The following is an 18459-nucleotide window of genomic DNA, read 5'->3' as shown; positions in this document are numbered from 1 at the left end:
TTCCTGAAAAAGGAAAATTAATTCAACACCGCCCTTTTCACAGTAACACATTCCAGGCATATTACCAATTTTTACAAGTTGTTACTTGACAACCTCAACAAACAGTCAGTCACATCTCAGCCAGTAAAGGAGAAAATAACTTCCCTATGACGGTATGATCTCAGGGGTGAGATCTTTGCCTTGGCTACCGCAACACGCCAAAGCTCAACTAAAAGCATCTTTCATCTTTCTAGTGATGAAAGTGCTGATTTCACTTTTAACTTAGTGAAACAGGCCCTGAGGCTCAGGTCAGAGGGTCAAGTGGTTGTGGGGTCATTTCAACAGGCTCTAGTTTATCTGAGAGGACACAAAGAATCTTGTCAAACTTTTCGTAGCGCTCCTCTTTGTCCGCCTCTGCCCCTGACTGACCCCACAACAGTCGCAGGGCGAACTCTGTCCGGAAAGCCTCCAGCAGCTCAGGGACTGGCTCCCAGCCTCCTGTTGGAGCAGTGAGATAAACATTTGATCAGATACTACAAATTAATGATGGCCTATCGTTATATGCAATGCAGGTGTTTACTCCACCTTAAAATGTCTGTAGCCGTGTGTATGAAAAGCGAGGACGTTCCTGTGTTTGCATGTGTGTACCTGATAGCAGAGTGTGTGCATGCTCCTGATAATTTTGGGCATGCAGTGCAGCACTGCGAGCTGATTGAAGGACGTCATAGAGGAGCTGACATCCTCGCTCGCTGTCCTCGACGGGGTCCTCACCCTCCATCACCATCAGCAGAGGAACCAGGTGAGGCAAAGCTATGGGACCCTGAACTACAGAATCTACACACATATAAACAGAGTACACGTCAGACATAATGCAATGTATTCACCATTTTAAAATGGGGCAGTGTTATTTATACAGAACTACTTACTTTAACCTGTTTGGAATAACCTGTGTTATTCCAAACCCTAGAAGTTGACACAATTAATAAAGTAGCATTCTGATTAATCATTTAAGTCACTTCAACTTTACTCAAAGATGAATATTTGTTGTTTTTCTAAGATCTCTGATAGTAAATTGAAGCTCTTTGAGTTTTGGATTGTTGGTCAAACAAAACAATTTAATCAATCTGTGGGAAATTGACATTGCTGTTTTCACCTACACCTTCATGTACATATAAAGGAATAGTCTAAGCTTACATACTATATAAATATGTCAAAATATAAACTGTGTGTAAATTGCAAATCTAATTCAGCAGAAAGCCTAATTCTCTTTTAATTGTGTTAAAACATAATAAAATGAACCTTGTCTTCTATACTCTTCTGTATATTTAAACACAAACTTTTCATTTTTAAAACTTTCTGAAATCCTTTTCATGTGTCTATTCTCTCTGTCTATCTGTTTTACATTTGAGACAAACTGACTTAATCTTCCATCACTCTTTATTTCACTTCTCTAGCTCCAACACCCACCGTCTCCGTCGTTCAGCGAATTCATGAATGGTTTCAGTTTCTTCTCAAATAAAACGGCACTTTCTGTGTGGTTCCTCCTCAGTCCTCGCCACGTCATCTCCAGTCGCATTATCTGCACACATGCACGTAAAAACATGTTGAGTGTGGGAAAACTTCAACTAGTTTCCATATTACAAAATGTTGGATATTGCACCATATTTTTGTGATTATTACACTACCTGAGGCATCTCCAGAGCCTTCATCACAGCTGAGAATGAGTAAAGGTTGTGGGCGTGGTCTTTCAGAGCTTGAGCCAATAAAATTAATTTATGTAAAACAGTTGCCCTCTGGCTCACAGTCCCTGTGCAGCCCAAGATGTCCACTGCGACTCCCAGTGATATTAGATGATGTCTAAAAAATGAAACATTACATGGTCATGGGTGTGTGTCAGTGGGCAGAACTGAATAAGAAAGTTGGTAAGGCAGAGATTTCTCACTTCCCTCTAGTAGTATCGAGCCACACAGTTTTGATTTTGTTTGCCTAGCTTTTGTGATATGCATCATTTACATGTCTGTAACCACTCCAGCATTGAAAAATAGCTTTTAATTACTTTGAAGCAGCAATATTTCTGTCCAGAGTCAGTGTCCTAGTTACTCAGGATAATCCACAGAACTATTATTTACCATAAATTATCCATAAAAACTGTAAACAGCATTTTCTGTGTATTATGACAGTAACAGGGACACTGATTCTGAGAAAAGACGTCACTGTCAATTTAATTTTCTAATGCTGTCAGCAACACAAACAAAATTAGATTCACCTCCATTGTATTGTGCTGATGTCTGAGATCAGAGATGGACATCTTAAAATCTGAACTAAAGGCATCGGCATGTTTAGGTGCCACAAGTAATTAATGCGTTTTTTTTATCATTTGAGTGAACCAACTCTTTAATATATTAATCCATCCTACGGCAGCTCTGTGTACCTCTCTAACAGGTCTTGTCGTAACTGGTGCCCGTGCGGAAGAGTGACAAGCTGCAGCCCTGATTCGACTCCCATAATCCTCTTCTGCTCATCAGTCACCCCGACGATGCGTGCGACCTGCAGTACCACAATAATGACTAATCAATGGCCAGTCAGGCTTTAGGTTCAGTTTGTAGAGTGATTACTACTACAACAGCTTAGTCTTAATCAGGAATTGATTTTATTGTGTTAGGCAGTTGTACGGATACCTGGCAGTCAACACTGAGCATGTGCAGAGCGGTGGTGTTGGAGTCTGAGCGGTTAAAGATCTCTTTTAGCGACAGCAGAACGCTGGGCTCCAGGGGTCGGTTGTTCTCCGGCAAGAGCAGTGACTCAAACTGATCCAACTGGAAACATGACCCTGACTCCATCTGTGATGGTGTAAGAAGAAGAAAAATATTATAACATTAGTACACAACGGTCCCTCTGCTATGTAGGTGCAGGAGTGCAACACTTTACTTATTTACAAAGCTGTTAATTACTGAGCCACTGAGTTTATTCTGAGGCTGTTATTTCTAAGTGATAAACAGTTACACCTACAGTATCACTCTGACACCTGGTGGCTAAAGAGAGTCAGTCATTCAGCCATCACAGGTCATAAACAACACGAGGACAGATAAATAGATCTTAAACAAAAGTCAGGCTCCATATACACTGGACCTCAGGAACATGGTGAAACTTTAGCTCTGGTGGTTCACTACACATATTTCCAAAATTGCTATTCTGATCATTTTTTATTAATAACAATTTTATAAATAAAGATGCCTTGTGTCATCCATCAGTGAACATCAAGTCTGCAACTGTATTTGTCAATGCTACAATATAAATTCATGGTAATACAGCATGTAAAATTGAGTAAACTTCCAATTCATTTCTTGTTCAATTAATCATTTCAGTTATTATTGATATGGTGCTTCGGATGTATCCTTGATATGGACCTGCAGATGCCTCCGAAATAAAGTTTCTAATGAATTAATTCAGATTATAAAATAGTCAAAACAATAGAGAAAAATGTCCTTCACAATTCCCCAGAGCCCCAGGTAACTCCTTAGGTCCTTCTATTTCCAGCCAGAACCCAAAGATATTCAGTTTAGTATTCTAAAAGGACTAAGAAAACCAGTGAAAGTCATACTTTAGAGGCTGCAACCACATTTCTTGTTACAAAATATTGAATTGTGGAATGATTTTCTGTCATCTCTGTTCAGCTCTACGTGTTGATGCAGTTCAATAGCCGTACCCTGCTACAAGATGCAACTTTCAGGCATGTTCTTCTGTGATGAATTTTTTAACTGCAGCAAATCTCAAGAGTCTGATTTATATTATTAAGGAAATCAATGGAAACCATTAATGGTGGGAAAATAACATTTGAAAAGCTAAAACTGTTCATAATGCATTTGAAAATTAATTTTTAACAGTAAAAATGTACTGGTTTCTACTGTAATTACAGAGCTAATACATTGGCTTAGTCTATAAAATCGTTACATCACCTCCACATAAGCGCACATAAGCAAACGTGCCAACTATAAACGGTAAATTAAATATGACTAATACGAACATGTGGACGTTCAAAATGCCAGTCCTCCACTTCCTCCGCTCCATTTGTCGGCAAATTTGATGAAGCCTCGTTATTCTCTGCCTCCAGGAAGCCAAAGGAAGTCTCTGTGAGGCGGGCACGGCTTTGCCACTTCTCCTCTGCACGCAGTCGGTCCACGTGACCTTTCCGCCGTGACTCTGGCACCTGAACGTAACAACAAGTGGATAAAAACCGTCTATGGAGGATTTACAGTAGATAAGAGATATGACAATGGAAAAGCTGTGATGAGTTTTTTTACATGGATGACCAGCTCATCGTAGAAAGAGGAAGGATCAACGTCCCGGCCTGTTGGAGGGGGAGGTATAGCGTTGGAAAAGACAGTAGAGACCCGGAGAGGTTTAGGAGGAGCTCTTGGGTGCAGCTGCCCATCTGAACCTCGCAAAGTCACACCACCACCTACATGAATGGAAAGGAATGTTATGGGTGTATTGTACATCAGAGGAGGGTTTGTGTGTGTTTTATTGCCTTAACATTTTGATTAGTCACTGCTGCAACTTGTGCCCGCTTAAGTTGCCAGCTCATATACTGACAAAATGAGTTTAAGCTAAGTCCAAGAGGGTTTCAAGTGACATAGTCAAAATCCACTACCTGATTCCAGACCAGTGAATCACTGTGATTTGTTCAGTGATTTAAATAGATCTGCTATTGTGATCAATGGCAGCTGTTTCCCCAAGTTAAAGAAACTGCTGACTAATTACAGTTTAGTAGGCGGGATTTGGAATAATGTCATCTTCCTACAAAGCTAGGTACCCGTTTCTGTCACAATTCAAGAAGAATAACCACAGAAAAATGGTAACAATCATAATAAAAGTGATGCTGCTGTACAGGTTGTTATAAGTGGACAGAAGTAGTAACTCTCAAGATCAATATATATCTGCTCCTTGCAACCACAGCTTTCACATAAACTGGAAATGATGTCAGTGACCATAAAATGAATCTGTCACACGCTGACTTTAGCTCAGACTGAAGACAACATTATATAACTGAAAATAAGATGTGATTGCTGCGTTTATCTTCTATCATGCGAGGGACTGCAACAGGCAACTGTACCCATAAACTCACTGCAAGAGATACACAATGTTGTTATCTACTATAGTTCCACTATATACACTGTTGTGCTGTCAAAGACATGATTAATAGGATACAGGATATAGTTTCTGAAAAACGCTAAAATAATGAATTAATTATTTACACCCAGACAGATATTTGTATTGTTCAATATTTATGTTCAGTTTAAAAAAAAAAAAAGTAACATAAAAAAGCTTTAAAGATGTGTACGTGTTACCTGGATAGGAGGGGCGTGTGTGTCGTGGTCGTGGGCTCAGCAGGGGTTCACTACCTGTGCGAAACACAGGGGAGATGGGGGCGGGGCCAGTGTCCTCTGACTGAGTGTTCTGTGGGACACCTGGATGAGGAAGAGTCACATCACGAAATTAGAAACATAAATAACACATGGATTTTATGCATTTCTCAATTATTGTACAGTGTTCGAATGATGATTTCTCTATTCTCTCACGTCTTCTTAAATAACGTATGGAATTACAATATTGTCTGACCAAACAGCAGACGACGCTGATACCAGATTTGTAGTCCAACAATTACATCCATTACATCTTAAATTAAAATGTCCACAGGAATCATTTCAGACGTGGAGCATCTTTAAAGGGTCTGTTACTGAGTGTTGGAAATTTAACATTATAATAAGATACATTTGAACGCATTAACTATCTTAATTTAGTGTGTAACATGTAAACATTTTATAATTAGCACTAAACAATTCAGCAAGTATTTGATCAGAAACTAAACTATTGGAGAAATTCAAAGTTTGATGATGACACTGCATAAAAAAAGACAGGAGGTCTGGGGACAATTAAAGTCTGTACAAAATTTTAATCTAGTCAGATATTTGAGTCTGGACCAAAGTGGTGGACCGACAGACAGACTGGTATTGCCATCCAAGAGCCATGCTGTTAGTGTAGCTAAAAACAAATTTGCAGCTCATCCAAGTGGCAACTGATCCTTTACTCATTTACTTGTTTTGATGACTGCTCACAGCACGCTATCTTATCTCCATGTTGTATTGGTGGACTCTAACACACTGGCTGGATAACAGCAAATCGTTTCTGGCAGCCACAACAGAGCCACAAAGCGACACAGCAGCATCCATTTGACATTGAGAGTCAAAAGTGACATAAGCATTAATGGGTTGTGTATGTTTATGTTAATGTACCAGTTCGTAGGTTGCTGTCAGACTGTGCAGACTGAAGTGAAGGCCTACGACCCACATTCTCCAAGTTAGCAGGCTGACTTCCACTCCTGTCACACATAAAATAAAGTTCATGAGCATATTTATTTTTATTAGTTTTACCACATGCAAAGTGCACAACACACGTCTATGTGCACTACACTACACTTCAACATACATCCTCCCACCTTAGTAGTGGACTGATGGCCTGCAGTGTGTCGGAGTGTGCAGAGCTGAAGCTGAGCCTTTTGCTGCGCTCAGCGTGCGATTTCCCCTCTGCGCCTCCACTGCTGCCTTTGCACTCCGCATGTCGCTCACTGATGAGACGCAGAGGAATGGTCCGTGTGATTGGGTGAAAAATCACAGCACCTGAGGCTTGGGAAATGGGCTGTCGTCCGCCCACGTGGAAACGGATCAGAGCGGGAACATTGTCAAAGCGATCGTCCTCAAATTGGAACAGCTCCCGGGAGTAGCCCTGTCACACAGATGTAGGCAGACACATAATATTTCGAGCAGAGAAATTTGGTATTTTTGTTTTATTAAAATTTTTTAAAAGCCACACAAAACACAGGCGCACCTTTTTGGGACGCAGGACCACTCGTATGATCTTAAAGTGCATGGGCTCGTTCTTCCAAAAGCAGCTCAAAACGTAGTCACCGGGGGCAGAGCTCGAGTCTCTGACCAAGAAGTCTCCATCCCTCTCAAACAGAGTCTCTGCTTCCTGGAGACAAGTCAGAGCAGGTTAACTTGGTCAACTGGTCGTGGGAGGTTTGCACGTGTGTGGGGAGATCATACTGTATTTACAGTGAGTACAAACTGTTTTATCAAGTGTAAATAATAATAATAATAATGAAAGCAAGCAAATATGGTCCATTGAGCACCTCTCGGCTAATGGGTCCATGGTACCACGCGTGGCTCCTCAGGTCATCAGTACTGAGCTTCAACTCCTCCTCCAGCTCCTTCTTCAGTGAGTCCATCTCTCTCCGACCACCAAACACCTACAGCACACACATCAGCAGCCACAGTGTTAATCTGAATGTATTCTATATCTTATATAAACAGGGGCGTGAATCAAAATATGTGGAAAAAAAGAGAGGCCGCCAAAGCGAGACAGAGAGGCGTTTTGCTTGACCTCTTACCTTCAGTTGGCTGAAGTATGCGCTGACACTCCTCCTTTTGCTGAAAAACAAGAGAGCACAGGTGATTTGGAGCTACTAAACTGAACCCCAGGGAGCTACAGATGATGGCGCTGTGTTTTTCCTCTGAGCACGAACAGGACAAGGATGGAAGGCCACTGCCAAGGTCTGGGTCTGTCATTAACAGCGGACAAAGTGACGGACTTTTAATAGCCTGGCTCTTTTTCCTCCTTCCTTCCTCCTTCCTGCCGCTGTAAACACGCTGCTCACTGATGAACAGCTCAGGGAACGCACAACAAGGCTGAACTGAATAACTCCAAGCCATCACATGAACCATTACCACCCAAATCGAAATGTAGGCCTGCCTCTCTTTGTGTGAACTCGCATAAACAATGTGGAACAAATAGTGTGTTCAGGGATGGCTGGAGGGCTGCTTGCTCACCCTGCCATGACCCCCTCGAACATGAGGTACTTTGATACTTCTCTGTACACTCCACAGTCAAGTCAATAGGTACACACAGTAATTTGGTAAAATACAAGAGCCTTGCAACAAATCCCGAGGTTATAATGTTTGTTTTCTTTGTTGAAAATGAGTGGTTGATTCAGGTATTCAATTTTACTGTCTTTTTGAAGGTTTGTGGTGGGTAGTATTAAAATAAACCCTGTCTATCCAATTGTAAAACTACAGCAACCCCAGACATACAAATAAGTCTCAATTGTTGTTTCATTATATGCATTTTTCACATTTTCATTACTGACTTTAATCTGCAAGATCTGGAACAGTTCATCAAGGAAACTCCTCCGGAAATCAATAGCTGCCTATAAAGTAAACAACAACTAAATAAACTCAAACTAAAATCACTGTCAGAACTTTTCAGGGAAATTACAGCCTAAAATAGATCTTAAGTGTTTTATTTTCCAACATAATGTAACTGTCAAAAAGCTGTTTTCAAGCCCTTTCTATGCTGCCGGACAGTAATAAAGTTCTAAAGGAGAAATACAGTCATTTATTTATAATCTTAAGTCTAAAAAACAACTGTAACTATGGAAGTTTAAGTCTTTCAAAGCTGTTAAAAAAAAACAAAACTACCAGAAAAAACTGAGACTTGACCTCAGTGTCATCAATAGAAAGAGGAAACTCCAGGACCAAACACAGTCAGGGGTGACCCGGTCTTCTGAACAGCTACTGCCTCCTTCTGGAGCTCCTCCTCAAAAACATTTGTGAAAGCTCTTAATTACTATGTTTAAAAAGTCTCAAAAACAGCTTTTAAATGTTTAATTTTATGTACAAGGCTGCAACCGCTAATAGTTTCATTATTAATTCATCTTCTAATTATGTTTTCAATCATTGTGATGAGAAAATTACAAGTAAATTGTGGAAACCCTAATGTTATGTCTTTATATTGCTTGTTTTGTCTGACTAGCAGCCCAAAACTTAAAAATATTCAGTTTAAGACCACATAAAACAAAAAAACTAAACAAAAAAACAAACAAGAGCAAATGCTCATAATTGAAGAGTTTATATTTGAAAAGTTAGTTTTGCATTTCTTTCCTAAAAAAATAACTTGAATGAATTAATCAGTTATGTAAAAAAAAAGAAAAGAAAGGTAAGACGATTTATTCTAAGTTGATGGACTAATTGATTAAGCGACTAATCATTTCAGGCTGTAACAAACAACTACTTTCATATTAATTACTCTGCTGATAATTAACTTGATTAATCGATTAGTTGTATGGTCTATAAAATATCAGACAATGGTGAAAATGACCAATCACCATTTCTCAAAGCCAAGAATAACATCCTTTAATGTCTTGTTTTGTCCCGACCAAACATTCACAACTCAGAAAATATTCAGTTTATTGTCCTAGAGAAGATTAAAAAACTAAACAAACAAACAAACAAAAAACTGAAAAAGGTTCACATTTGAGAGTCAGAGAATTTGGAAATTGTGAATTTAACGAATTACAGATTACAATTAATGTATCGATTATCAAAATATTTGGTGATTAATTTAACTCATTACTTAATCCACTAATCCTCTGAGCTCTTCCCATCAATACAGTTGTACTGTGATGTTTAAAGTTTTCTGGATATTTTTTTATGATCTTGTCATGCAAAGCATCATTGGCTATCTAGAAAGGCCTTCTTTAAATTGAATGTATTATTATAACTATTATAGATAAGGACATTGCATTATACTTTGAGGTATTTCTAATATTTTGTCTACTCTTTTTGACATAAAAACGATGAACAACAGCTCTCAGCATAATGCAACACAACAAAAAGTTAACATTATAACCATGAAGGTATGATTTACTGGAGGGATGTCGTATTAGGTTTTAATTAATCAATTAATCAAAAATAGTGAAAATAATACACATTACACTAAGAGGTATTTTCAATATTTAGCATAAGCCTAACTCCTCTAAAACATGTTTAAAAAAGATGCTGGGAAGGTAAGATTTAGGGCTGTTGCATTAGATCTCAATCAATTAATCATGTTGTCTATTAAATGTCAAACAATAGTGGAAAAATAGCATCCTAAAGCCAAAAGTTTTGAGGATTTACTGCAGGGCTGTTTTATTAGGCTTAGCAATGTATAATTAATGAAGTGGCAACTGTTGCAGCTGTAGATTTACAACACTATCACACTGACAGACAGTCCCATATACATGCACACTAACATCCAGATAATATGAAGTAAGAGGGAGCCACATCCTGTTTTAGGGGCGTTGGTCCGGGCAGCACACCAGAAACACCTGTGCAACGTACCATTGTGGAAAAACTCAACATGACAACACATACTAGGCTTTAAATCTGTTTTATTAAGCTTCACCAGCCAACATCTGTATATTGTAATCAACACAGACTTAAAAAGCTAATAGACACTATAGTATAAAGACTTTAAATTGGTAAGTTATGCTTGTTTTGAGTCAAAACTTGCTGCTGCTACTAAATTGTGCAACAGGTATTTTCGCTGGCAATGCTACAGGTAAGTACGTCAACAAACTCGCTTTTTTATCGACTTTTTTAACACAAGACAAAGGCGAGGTTTGGACTGAGTGACATGTCGGAACATATATCTATTATTATTAGCGATAAATTATCAGAAAGCCCGGCGTTTTTAGAGTAAACTCGGTGTCAAAAACTTTGCAAACGTCGGTAACATCTCGCGGTAATTAATGAAGTAATTAAAGAAAAGAAAAAGAAATCAGCAGCTAATGGTCCTACCTGTCACTCCTCTTCAGTGTTCACTGCTTCCAGACATGTTTTGAAGTTTGTGGTCCAAAGCGAAAACACCACCAAAAAAAAAAACAGCTGGGAAGTAAAAAATCCTTCACTCCAGTCGCTGCCAGCCCCCTTTCTCTCTTCTCTCCTCTCCTCCCTCATCCCTCCCTCCGCCCCTCGTCTCCAGCGCTGTTTCGGACGAGTTCCCACAGGTTCTCCCCCCCTGCTCTCCTCCCTGCTCCCCGCCTCGGCCCCCCGGTGCTGAAACGCCGCTATCTGCCTGACATTCCTCGGATACCGACACCAGCCGGGCTGACACATCACCTGGCTGCAGTCAGGTAGCACAGAGTGGTATGTAAAACGGCCAATCCCCCCCCTTTTTTTTCTTAGATGAATTTGTCTTTTTAAGGCTGTCAATCTGAATAACGTTTCATTAAACAAACTGGGTGATTGCCCAACACAAGCAACTCTCAAGTCAAAAGAGAAAACCAGCCAGCCCACATGCCATAAAAGGAAAATACACACACACACACACACACACACACACACACACACACACACACACACACACACACACACACACACACACACACACACATGCTTGTTAACCAATCTTTAAAAAATCAATAGCCTGGTATGTACAGTTTTTATGTGCTTTTCTCCCTTGAGCACTAAACTACTTTAAGAAATTAATGTCTGTTTTCTGGGACAGCACATTAATATGTGTATGTTTTGGGTATTTTACTTTCTACTTCATTGAGACTCACATGTTTATTTTTTACGACCGCCGACTGTTTTTGGCACTCAGCACTTGATGAATGGTGAGCAGAGATATGTCTGAACTTGACAGCCTCAGTTTAAACGCTGACATTACCTGTCAGTTCTTACATTTGAAGAAAAGGGTGCAGTTTTTCCAGCTAGAAGGGGATTAAAAGATTCACCTGAATTACAAAAAACCCCATACATAGCAGACCTATGTTTTCCATACATTGTATTGTATATTGCCATTTAGATTATTTGGGTTTATGTGCAGTGAAAAATAGCATGTAAAAACCTAAACAGCAACATCTGTCAGCAGCATGAAAGGACTACAAAACAGGCTTAGCAGACCCATGTCTGGGGCCCAAGGGGGTCACGTGGCCACTAAAACAGAGTCTGTTCGGTAGTCCATTCATATTGCTGACAGATGTTGATGTTGACTAGTGTTCAAAGGGATCAGTCAAAAATAGGGACGTCCTTATCAAGTTTTTTTCTACTGAATCTGATGTGAGCTTTATATTGAGTATTTGTCAAAGGATCAGTTGTCTTTGAATGCATTTTCATGTGTTTTTCTTCCTTGAAAACTCAAAAACTTCCAGGCGCCCACATCACCCACAATGCAATTCAAACGCCAACAATCACAGTAGAAATGTGTTTATTCTATATGCAAGTTGTGGCTAATGTTGAGCCACAAAGGCTTTGTTAAACTTTTCTTCACTTAAGCAGAAATCCTCAACTCCTCAAAATTGATGTATCAAAAAAACAAATTTCATTTACTCATATTGTATTAAAATAGCAGTAGAAACGTGGAGACATATATCTCAAAACTACCTGGCTTAATAGGGCTAAAATGAAAAATACCATATGTCTATTTATGATTTGAGTGACACACCTGAGCTGGCATTAGAAGTACTTCTGCATAAAGGCCTTGACTTCAAGATTAACGACTTACACACACACACACACACACACACACACACACACACACACACACACACACACACACACACACACACACACACACACACACACACACACACACACACACACACACACACGCACACACACATTTTCTTATTATAAAACCCTGCTATCCTCCTAGTAGAGACCATTGTCTTATCTCATATCCAAAAAGGCTTGTCTTTCATGTTGTCAGTTCATAGATGACTGATTTCCAAGTATGCCTACTTCACTTGTAGCTCTGTAGATTTTATGAGGCTCTGGTTAATTATTAGCAAAACATGAGTAACCGACCTGGAGAAAGTGGATATCTCTCTGTCACATGCATACAGACATACACACACACACACACACACACACACTAATCACTATTAGTCACTTTAACAGACACAGATACTACAGCCATTAGGGGTCGGCCTACCTGCGCTTGCTATCCTGACAGCGGTCTGTCTCACCGGTGGTGTGGTCTTCATTCAGAGGGCGGAGTTGGGAGCAGGACACAGAAAGGCGTTGTTTTTTGTCAGCGCGCTGGAGGCGAGGCAGAACACTCTGACGAAATAAATCCTTTCTCGTCTTCACCTGCAGGAAATGATAGAAACCTGTAAAGTGTGGCTCCCAGGCCTAGTTATATTTTGCTATCCAGGATCAGGCAATCCATTTTACTTTGGTGCTCACCCCCAATCTGGATTACCAGTGCTCTAAATGGGACTATGTCACACTGTAGGCTACTAGCTATGTAAAGAACAAGATAGAATAGCCGGTGTGGGGTCACTTTAAGTGTGAAGAGACAGAAAACATCCCCTTCCTTGTTCAGTTTCTTTTCAACAGCCAGACCCCTTATCTAACCCTGACAAATAAATAAAAACAGATAAACATCATTCAGAAATACACTGTGGATGTTTTGAGCATGGAAAGGCAAAATATCCAATATAATAGTTCACAAAATGAAGAACGTTTAGAGTTCTTCGTTGTGGAGAGACCAGTTTTTTTAAGCCCTGCTTTTACGTAGCAGAGCTCAAGGCTGGCTTTGGTTTGTTGTAGTTTGGTAGAGCCCCCCTGCCAGCTGAACCTGTTCATCTGTGGCTGTGGCAATAATTACTGGTGTCACCAGTGAGGACCCACCTTCTTCCTCAATAAAAAGACTGAGATCCAGAATAAATGTTTTTTCTGCATTAGGAGGAACTGACTCGCTTTCCTCAGTCATGACATATTTTCCTGTTACATCCTTGCGGGGGTTGCATCAGGATGCATTACTGTTTACACTTCAAAAGATATGTGGTCAAATGTGTCCCAGACCACCAAGTGGTTTGAGTGATCAGATCACAATACGTCTTGCTGATCATTTACACTTGTATTTATCGAGCTAACATGACCAAGTGGGTCCCATAGAGTTCTATTTGGGCTGCAAATGTGGGTCCCAACTGGGTTTGTCCGCAGTTTCCGTGGTAGCTCCACCTGTGTTTGTCCATAAGGGCTTCAAATGGGTTCTGACTGGGTTCCAGGTGGGGTCCAACTGGGTGACACCCATGTAGACCCCATATGTTTGCCCATATGGGGTTAGTGTTGGGGTTAACCAGCCCACATGGCCTTTACATGTAGGGCCCATATTTCTGAAACAATATGGGACCCATACAATTTGCCCTGTTTATGCCCATGCATGCCCGCTTAGCCCACTTACATCCCTTATGGAGCTCATACAGTCAGCCCACATGGGCTTCTCATGTGGGGCGTCAAACTTTAATGCAGAAATGGAAGTCTGGGAGTCTGTTGGTGCCTCATTGCTCTGCACTTCTATGCATCTGTGATTTTCTATGTGGCTGTTGGGGACAGTACAGGAGTGGATAAATCAACACTGAGTGAAGTGGTGAAAAGCTGTGTCAACTGTATTGGCCAGCCTGGTCAATCAGTGTGTTTCATTTCCAAAGGATGCCCAGGTTGCCCAGACTAAGCACGAGGGGAACATTCCCAGTACTGTTTGGGTTATCGACTGTATTCCTGTGCATATGCAAGCCCCTCATGAGAGGGAGAGGGAGTACGCCAACCGAAAGGCCTCATCATGACATACATCATGACAAATTGTGAAGTGGTCTGGGTCTGTCCATATCCTGAGGGAGGGTGCATTACACAGACCTCCAAACCAACAGACCGGATGATGTAATATTAGGAGACAGTACCTATCCACTCCTATCATGGCTGATGACTCCTTTTCTTGCAGCATGCACACAACTGAGCAGTCATGCTTCAACACTGCTCATCACAAAACAAGATGTGCAATTGAGCATTTAAATGGAGTTCTGAAGAGACACTTTGCCTGCCTTAACTACTTGCGAGTGGAGCCACAAGGAGAGTGCAACATAATACCTGCCTGTATTATCCTGTTCAACATCGCTATCAGAGCCAGTATCTCTCTGTGATGAGGTTTATGACGCACCTGAGCCTGTTGAAGACCCAGACCAACCAACGACACTCTCTCAGAATGAAGAACTGAGTGAACGTGCAATAAGGGATGCAACTGTTAGAAACTACTTTGAGACTACTTTACTGTACTAAAAGTCTTAAAAGGTAGCCTGGTGTCTACTTTATATACATTATCACTGCAGCAGTTAAATACATCAAGTGCAATTATAAATAAATGTATATATACTACATGATACAAATATATTATTTGCACCTGAATTCACTCTTCTGCTTGGATCAGGATAATCCTTTTTTTTTAATCAAAGGTATCCCAAACCTACTAAAAAGTTTTTTTTGTCCAGATCATAACCCAGACTAAATTATGTGATCTAATCTGATTTCAGAATCCATTTTTTTTCTTTTGAACAGCACATTTTCAAGATTAGATCCAATCCGATTGCTGATTGTTTTGTGATGCTACTGAGTGCCAACTTTGTGGTCTTACCAGATCCATAGACGATCCCAGAGAGTACTTTCGGCTCGCCCTGCGCTCCACTGGCACACCTGTGAGGATAAAACAACATTTTAAATGAATAGTTTAAAATTTACACAAATTAACTTTTTTTCAGATTTAAAAAGGAGAACAAAAAGGAGAGATCAATACCACTCTCATGTGTATCCTCCAAATAAGAAGCTGCAACAAATGAGATATGACGTGTTAATTATGGAGCTTTAGAGGTGATGGTAGGCAGATTTTGTTGCCTTTCAACAGAGCCACTGTTTTCCTGTTGCCATTTACAAAGCAAATGAGTGCATTTCCCAAAAAGTTGAATGTTTCCTTTGATCTATTTGCATAGACACATATAGTGCAAACTATTTTTTAAAGTCACCCTCCAGTCAAAACGTTGTTTTGTTCAGTTGGATGTTTGAGCTTCACTGTGCAGAGTGATGTATATATGCAGAGTTTGACACTAGACAGCTGTTTTCACATCAATCTGTTAAAGGAGGAAAGTTTCTCTGTGCTTGTCTTAAATGTGAGTTTAAAGCGTGTACCTACAAGTAAGATTTGTTACATCACGACTAGTTTGGAGTCAATCGTGGTCCAGTATGCAACTAACACAAGTGTGAAGTTGAAACTTGAAGCTTTCAGCACACATACACTGAGGATTTTCAGTACAGCAGAGGAAATCTTTTACCAGCAGTTAAACTTTAAAATCAGCTATATTATCATTTTTGAGGGGTGAAAGAGGAGATGTATTTTTAAAGATTTAAGATTAACTAAGAATTTGACTTGTGGGGAAAAACATAACAAACAAATTATTATTCAAAGCAGAGTATTTGTATATGTCATAAAACAAGTCTGGAGTGGAAGTTTAACTGTTAAACTTGTGACATCATCATTCATTCAGGACTTTCTAGTTTTTCACATTCAACATCTTCAACTTACTGGAAGTACACTAAGCAGACGCAAGTCAGTAATCACTGACATAAATTATAGAGAAGGGTTTGACTAGATAAATTGGCCTCTACAGAAATTGTCACGCTAAGCATGAATGATTTCAACAGATACTGCTCTCTGCAAGCTGAAGAGGATGCCTAGAAGATAAGAGTCTCCCAGGCACAGATATAAATTGTTATCGCAATATTGCAATTGCAATCACATGCACAACTGCATACAAAAATAGTCAAACTGACAAATGAAATATCTTAAAACAAAAGCTTCAATGCCATTACTTTAGTTTTTAATTATAACTTTCTCTGAATTCTAATATTTGAACAACTGAAATTTGTAGAACGATACAATACAATACTTATTATAGCTGGATTAACTTCCCAGGATAAATTTAAGGTGCGGGGCCACCATTGGCCCCCTTGTAGATTACCTTGCCCTAGATTTGCTGTGTGATAGATTGATTAAACCCAGCAACATATAAACCCAAAACTGAAATATTGTGAGGATTAAAACAAGTATCTTCAAGACAGCCCCCTGAAGATTAGATATCAATGCATGAAGCCCTTATCTACTGATATTATGTTTAAATGCTGCATATTCTCACGCATAGGGTCCCTGGAGAACTGAAGTGCAGTTGTTTGCTTTAAAACAGCCTTGGATGCATTATAACATGATACATTTCCAGTCAATAAAGGTTGAATTTACTTTTTTTTTTCTTAAATTATTTGAGCAACAAAGTCAATATTGATTAATCACTGAGGCCTAATGGTCATGTCTGCTTGTGTGTGGCTAGTGTGTGTCACCAGAGTGTGGGTCCAGTCTCTCTCGGTGCCTTGAAAGCTGACTGAGGATGGTTTCTCTGTGTGTGGGATCCTCTACCCCTGTTTCCTTCAGCTCTCCATCTGTTACATACAACAAACCCTGGAGAGAAACAACAACAGGGAGAGCCAGAATAGAGTGAAGAGAAATGGAGGATTATGGAGTACCGGTGATAATAAGATTAAAGCACAGAACAAAGCAAAGAAGACATGTAAACAAACACACACAGATACATGCTGCTCATTCACATACCTCCAGACCATAATATTCACTCTCTAGTGTCTTGGTGTACTGGGGCAAGCCGATCTGTTTCAGCCACCAGGCAATGGAGCGATTATTCATGTCTGAAAACCAAAAGCAGAAAAGATACAGATTACATGCCAACAAACATGTGCACAGACACAAACACACACACACATACATGCTTGTACATGTTTCTATACAAAAGAGTTACAAATGCAATGAGTTGTATGGCATCAGCTAACTTTTAGAAATCAGTCAAAAGACACACAGGCAAAGAGCTGCAGCTGTTTGCCTTGCAGCACCTTCAGTATGTGGCACCTACTTGTTTACAGGATCCACCGAGGCACTCTTTTTAACTTTACTTCTCTCTGTCTTCTGTGTGATGTTTCTATCCCATAGTATCTCACTTCCCCTCAGTTTTCTCCTCTCATTTGAAGCTGTTCTCATCTAAACTCTCATTAAAGTCTGTCTGTCTGCTCTTTGTGGTAATAGTTAAGTTGAAGCCGGCTCCCCCTCAAACCTGCAGGTTCACTCAAAAAGCCAATCAGATTGTGCAGTGGGCACACAGTACCCTTCACAAGTTAGCAAATCACAGCACAGAAATTAGCATGAACCCTCAGGAGGCGGAGGGCGCAGGTTGAGGCAGATCCCAGCATGTCATGAAAGATGGATAGACCTCAGAAAAACAAGGAAGGGGGGGGGGGAGTGAAAATGTTAGACTATTATACAGCAGTCAACATGTCAAGTCAGAGAGATAGGCATTCATGCATAGTGATGTGCCTGTCTCTGTTTGTCTGTCCAGGTAGTATGTTATGAGATTTAAAAAATATCTACAAGAAAAACAGGGCTATGTGTAAGACTGACACCTAGTGTTGAAATAAAAAGTGATGCAGGACTTCTGTATCAGAGTGGGTGAAGTGGCTTTAAGGTGCAGTGTGTAGTATTTAGTGGCATCTAGTGGAACAGACCTTGAAGAAACAGATTAAGATATTCATAAGAATGTGTTAATTAGTATAGTATAATCTGCTAAAAATAACAATTGTGTTTTTGTCACCTTAGAATGAGCCCTTAATAGGTAGCGGGTCCTCTTCCACGGATCCCACCATGTTGCATCTCCCTGTTCCTATAAAAGCCCTAACCCTAACCCAGAACAGACAAACCAAACACTGGCTCTGG

The 18459-nt window shown here is 40.0% G+C and overlaps 1 protein-coding gene across 1 annotated transcript; it reads right to left on the bottom strand.

Annotated features, from left to right (window-relative positions):
* Positions 1-174: 174 nt before the first annotated feature.
* Positions 175-17382, bottom strand: sh2d3a (SH2 domain containing 3A). Its single transcript, XM_062434629.1, has 18 exons — positions 17293-17382; positions 17025-17142; positions 15274-15332; positions 12793-12950; positions 7427-7466; positions 7169-7285; positions 6865-7008; positions 6476-6762; positions 6273-6358; positions 5328-5447; positions 4281-4438; positions 4004-4186; positions 2658-2819; positions 2411-2526; positions 1665-1836; positions 1447-1558; positions 628-813; positions 175-477 (listed from the first exon to the last, which is right to left on the bottom strand). The coding sequence occupies exons 1-18, from the start codon at positions 17380-17382 to the stop codon at positions 284-286; spliced, it is 2502 nt and encodes an 833-aa protein (XP_062290613.1). The 3' UTR covers positions 175-283.
* Between the last annotated feature and the right edge of the window lie 1077 nt (positions 17383-18459).

This window comes from Scomber scombrus, chromosome 2 (genome assembly GCF_963691925.1).
Source record: "Scomber scombrus chromosome 2, fScoSco1.1, whole genome shotgun sequence".
NCBI classification, from domain to species: domain Eukaryota; kingdom Metazoa; phylum Chordata; class Actinopteri; order Scombriformes; family Scombridae; genus Scomber; species Scomber scombrus.
Note: the sequence above shows the minus strand (reverse complement) of the source record. Positions and strands in the feature narration are given on the sequence as shown.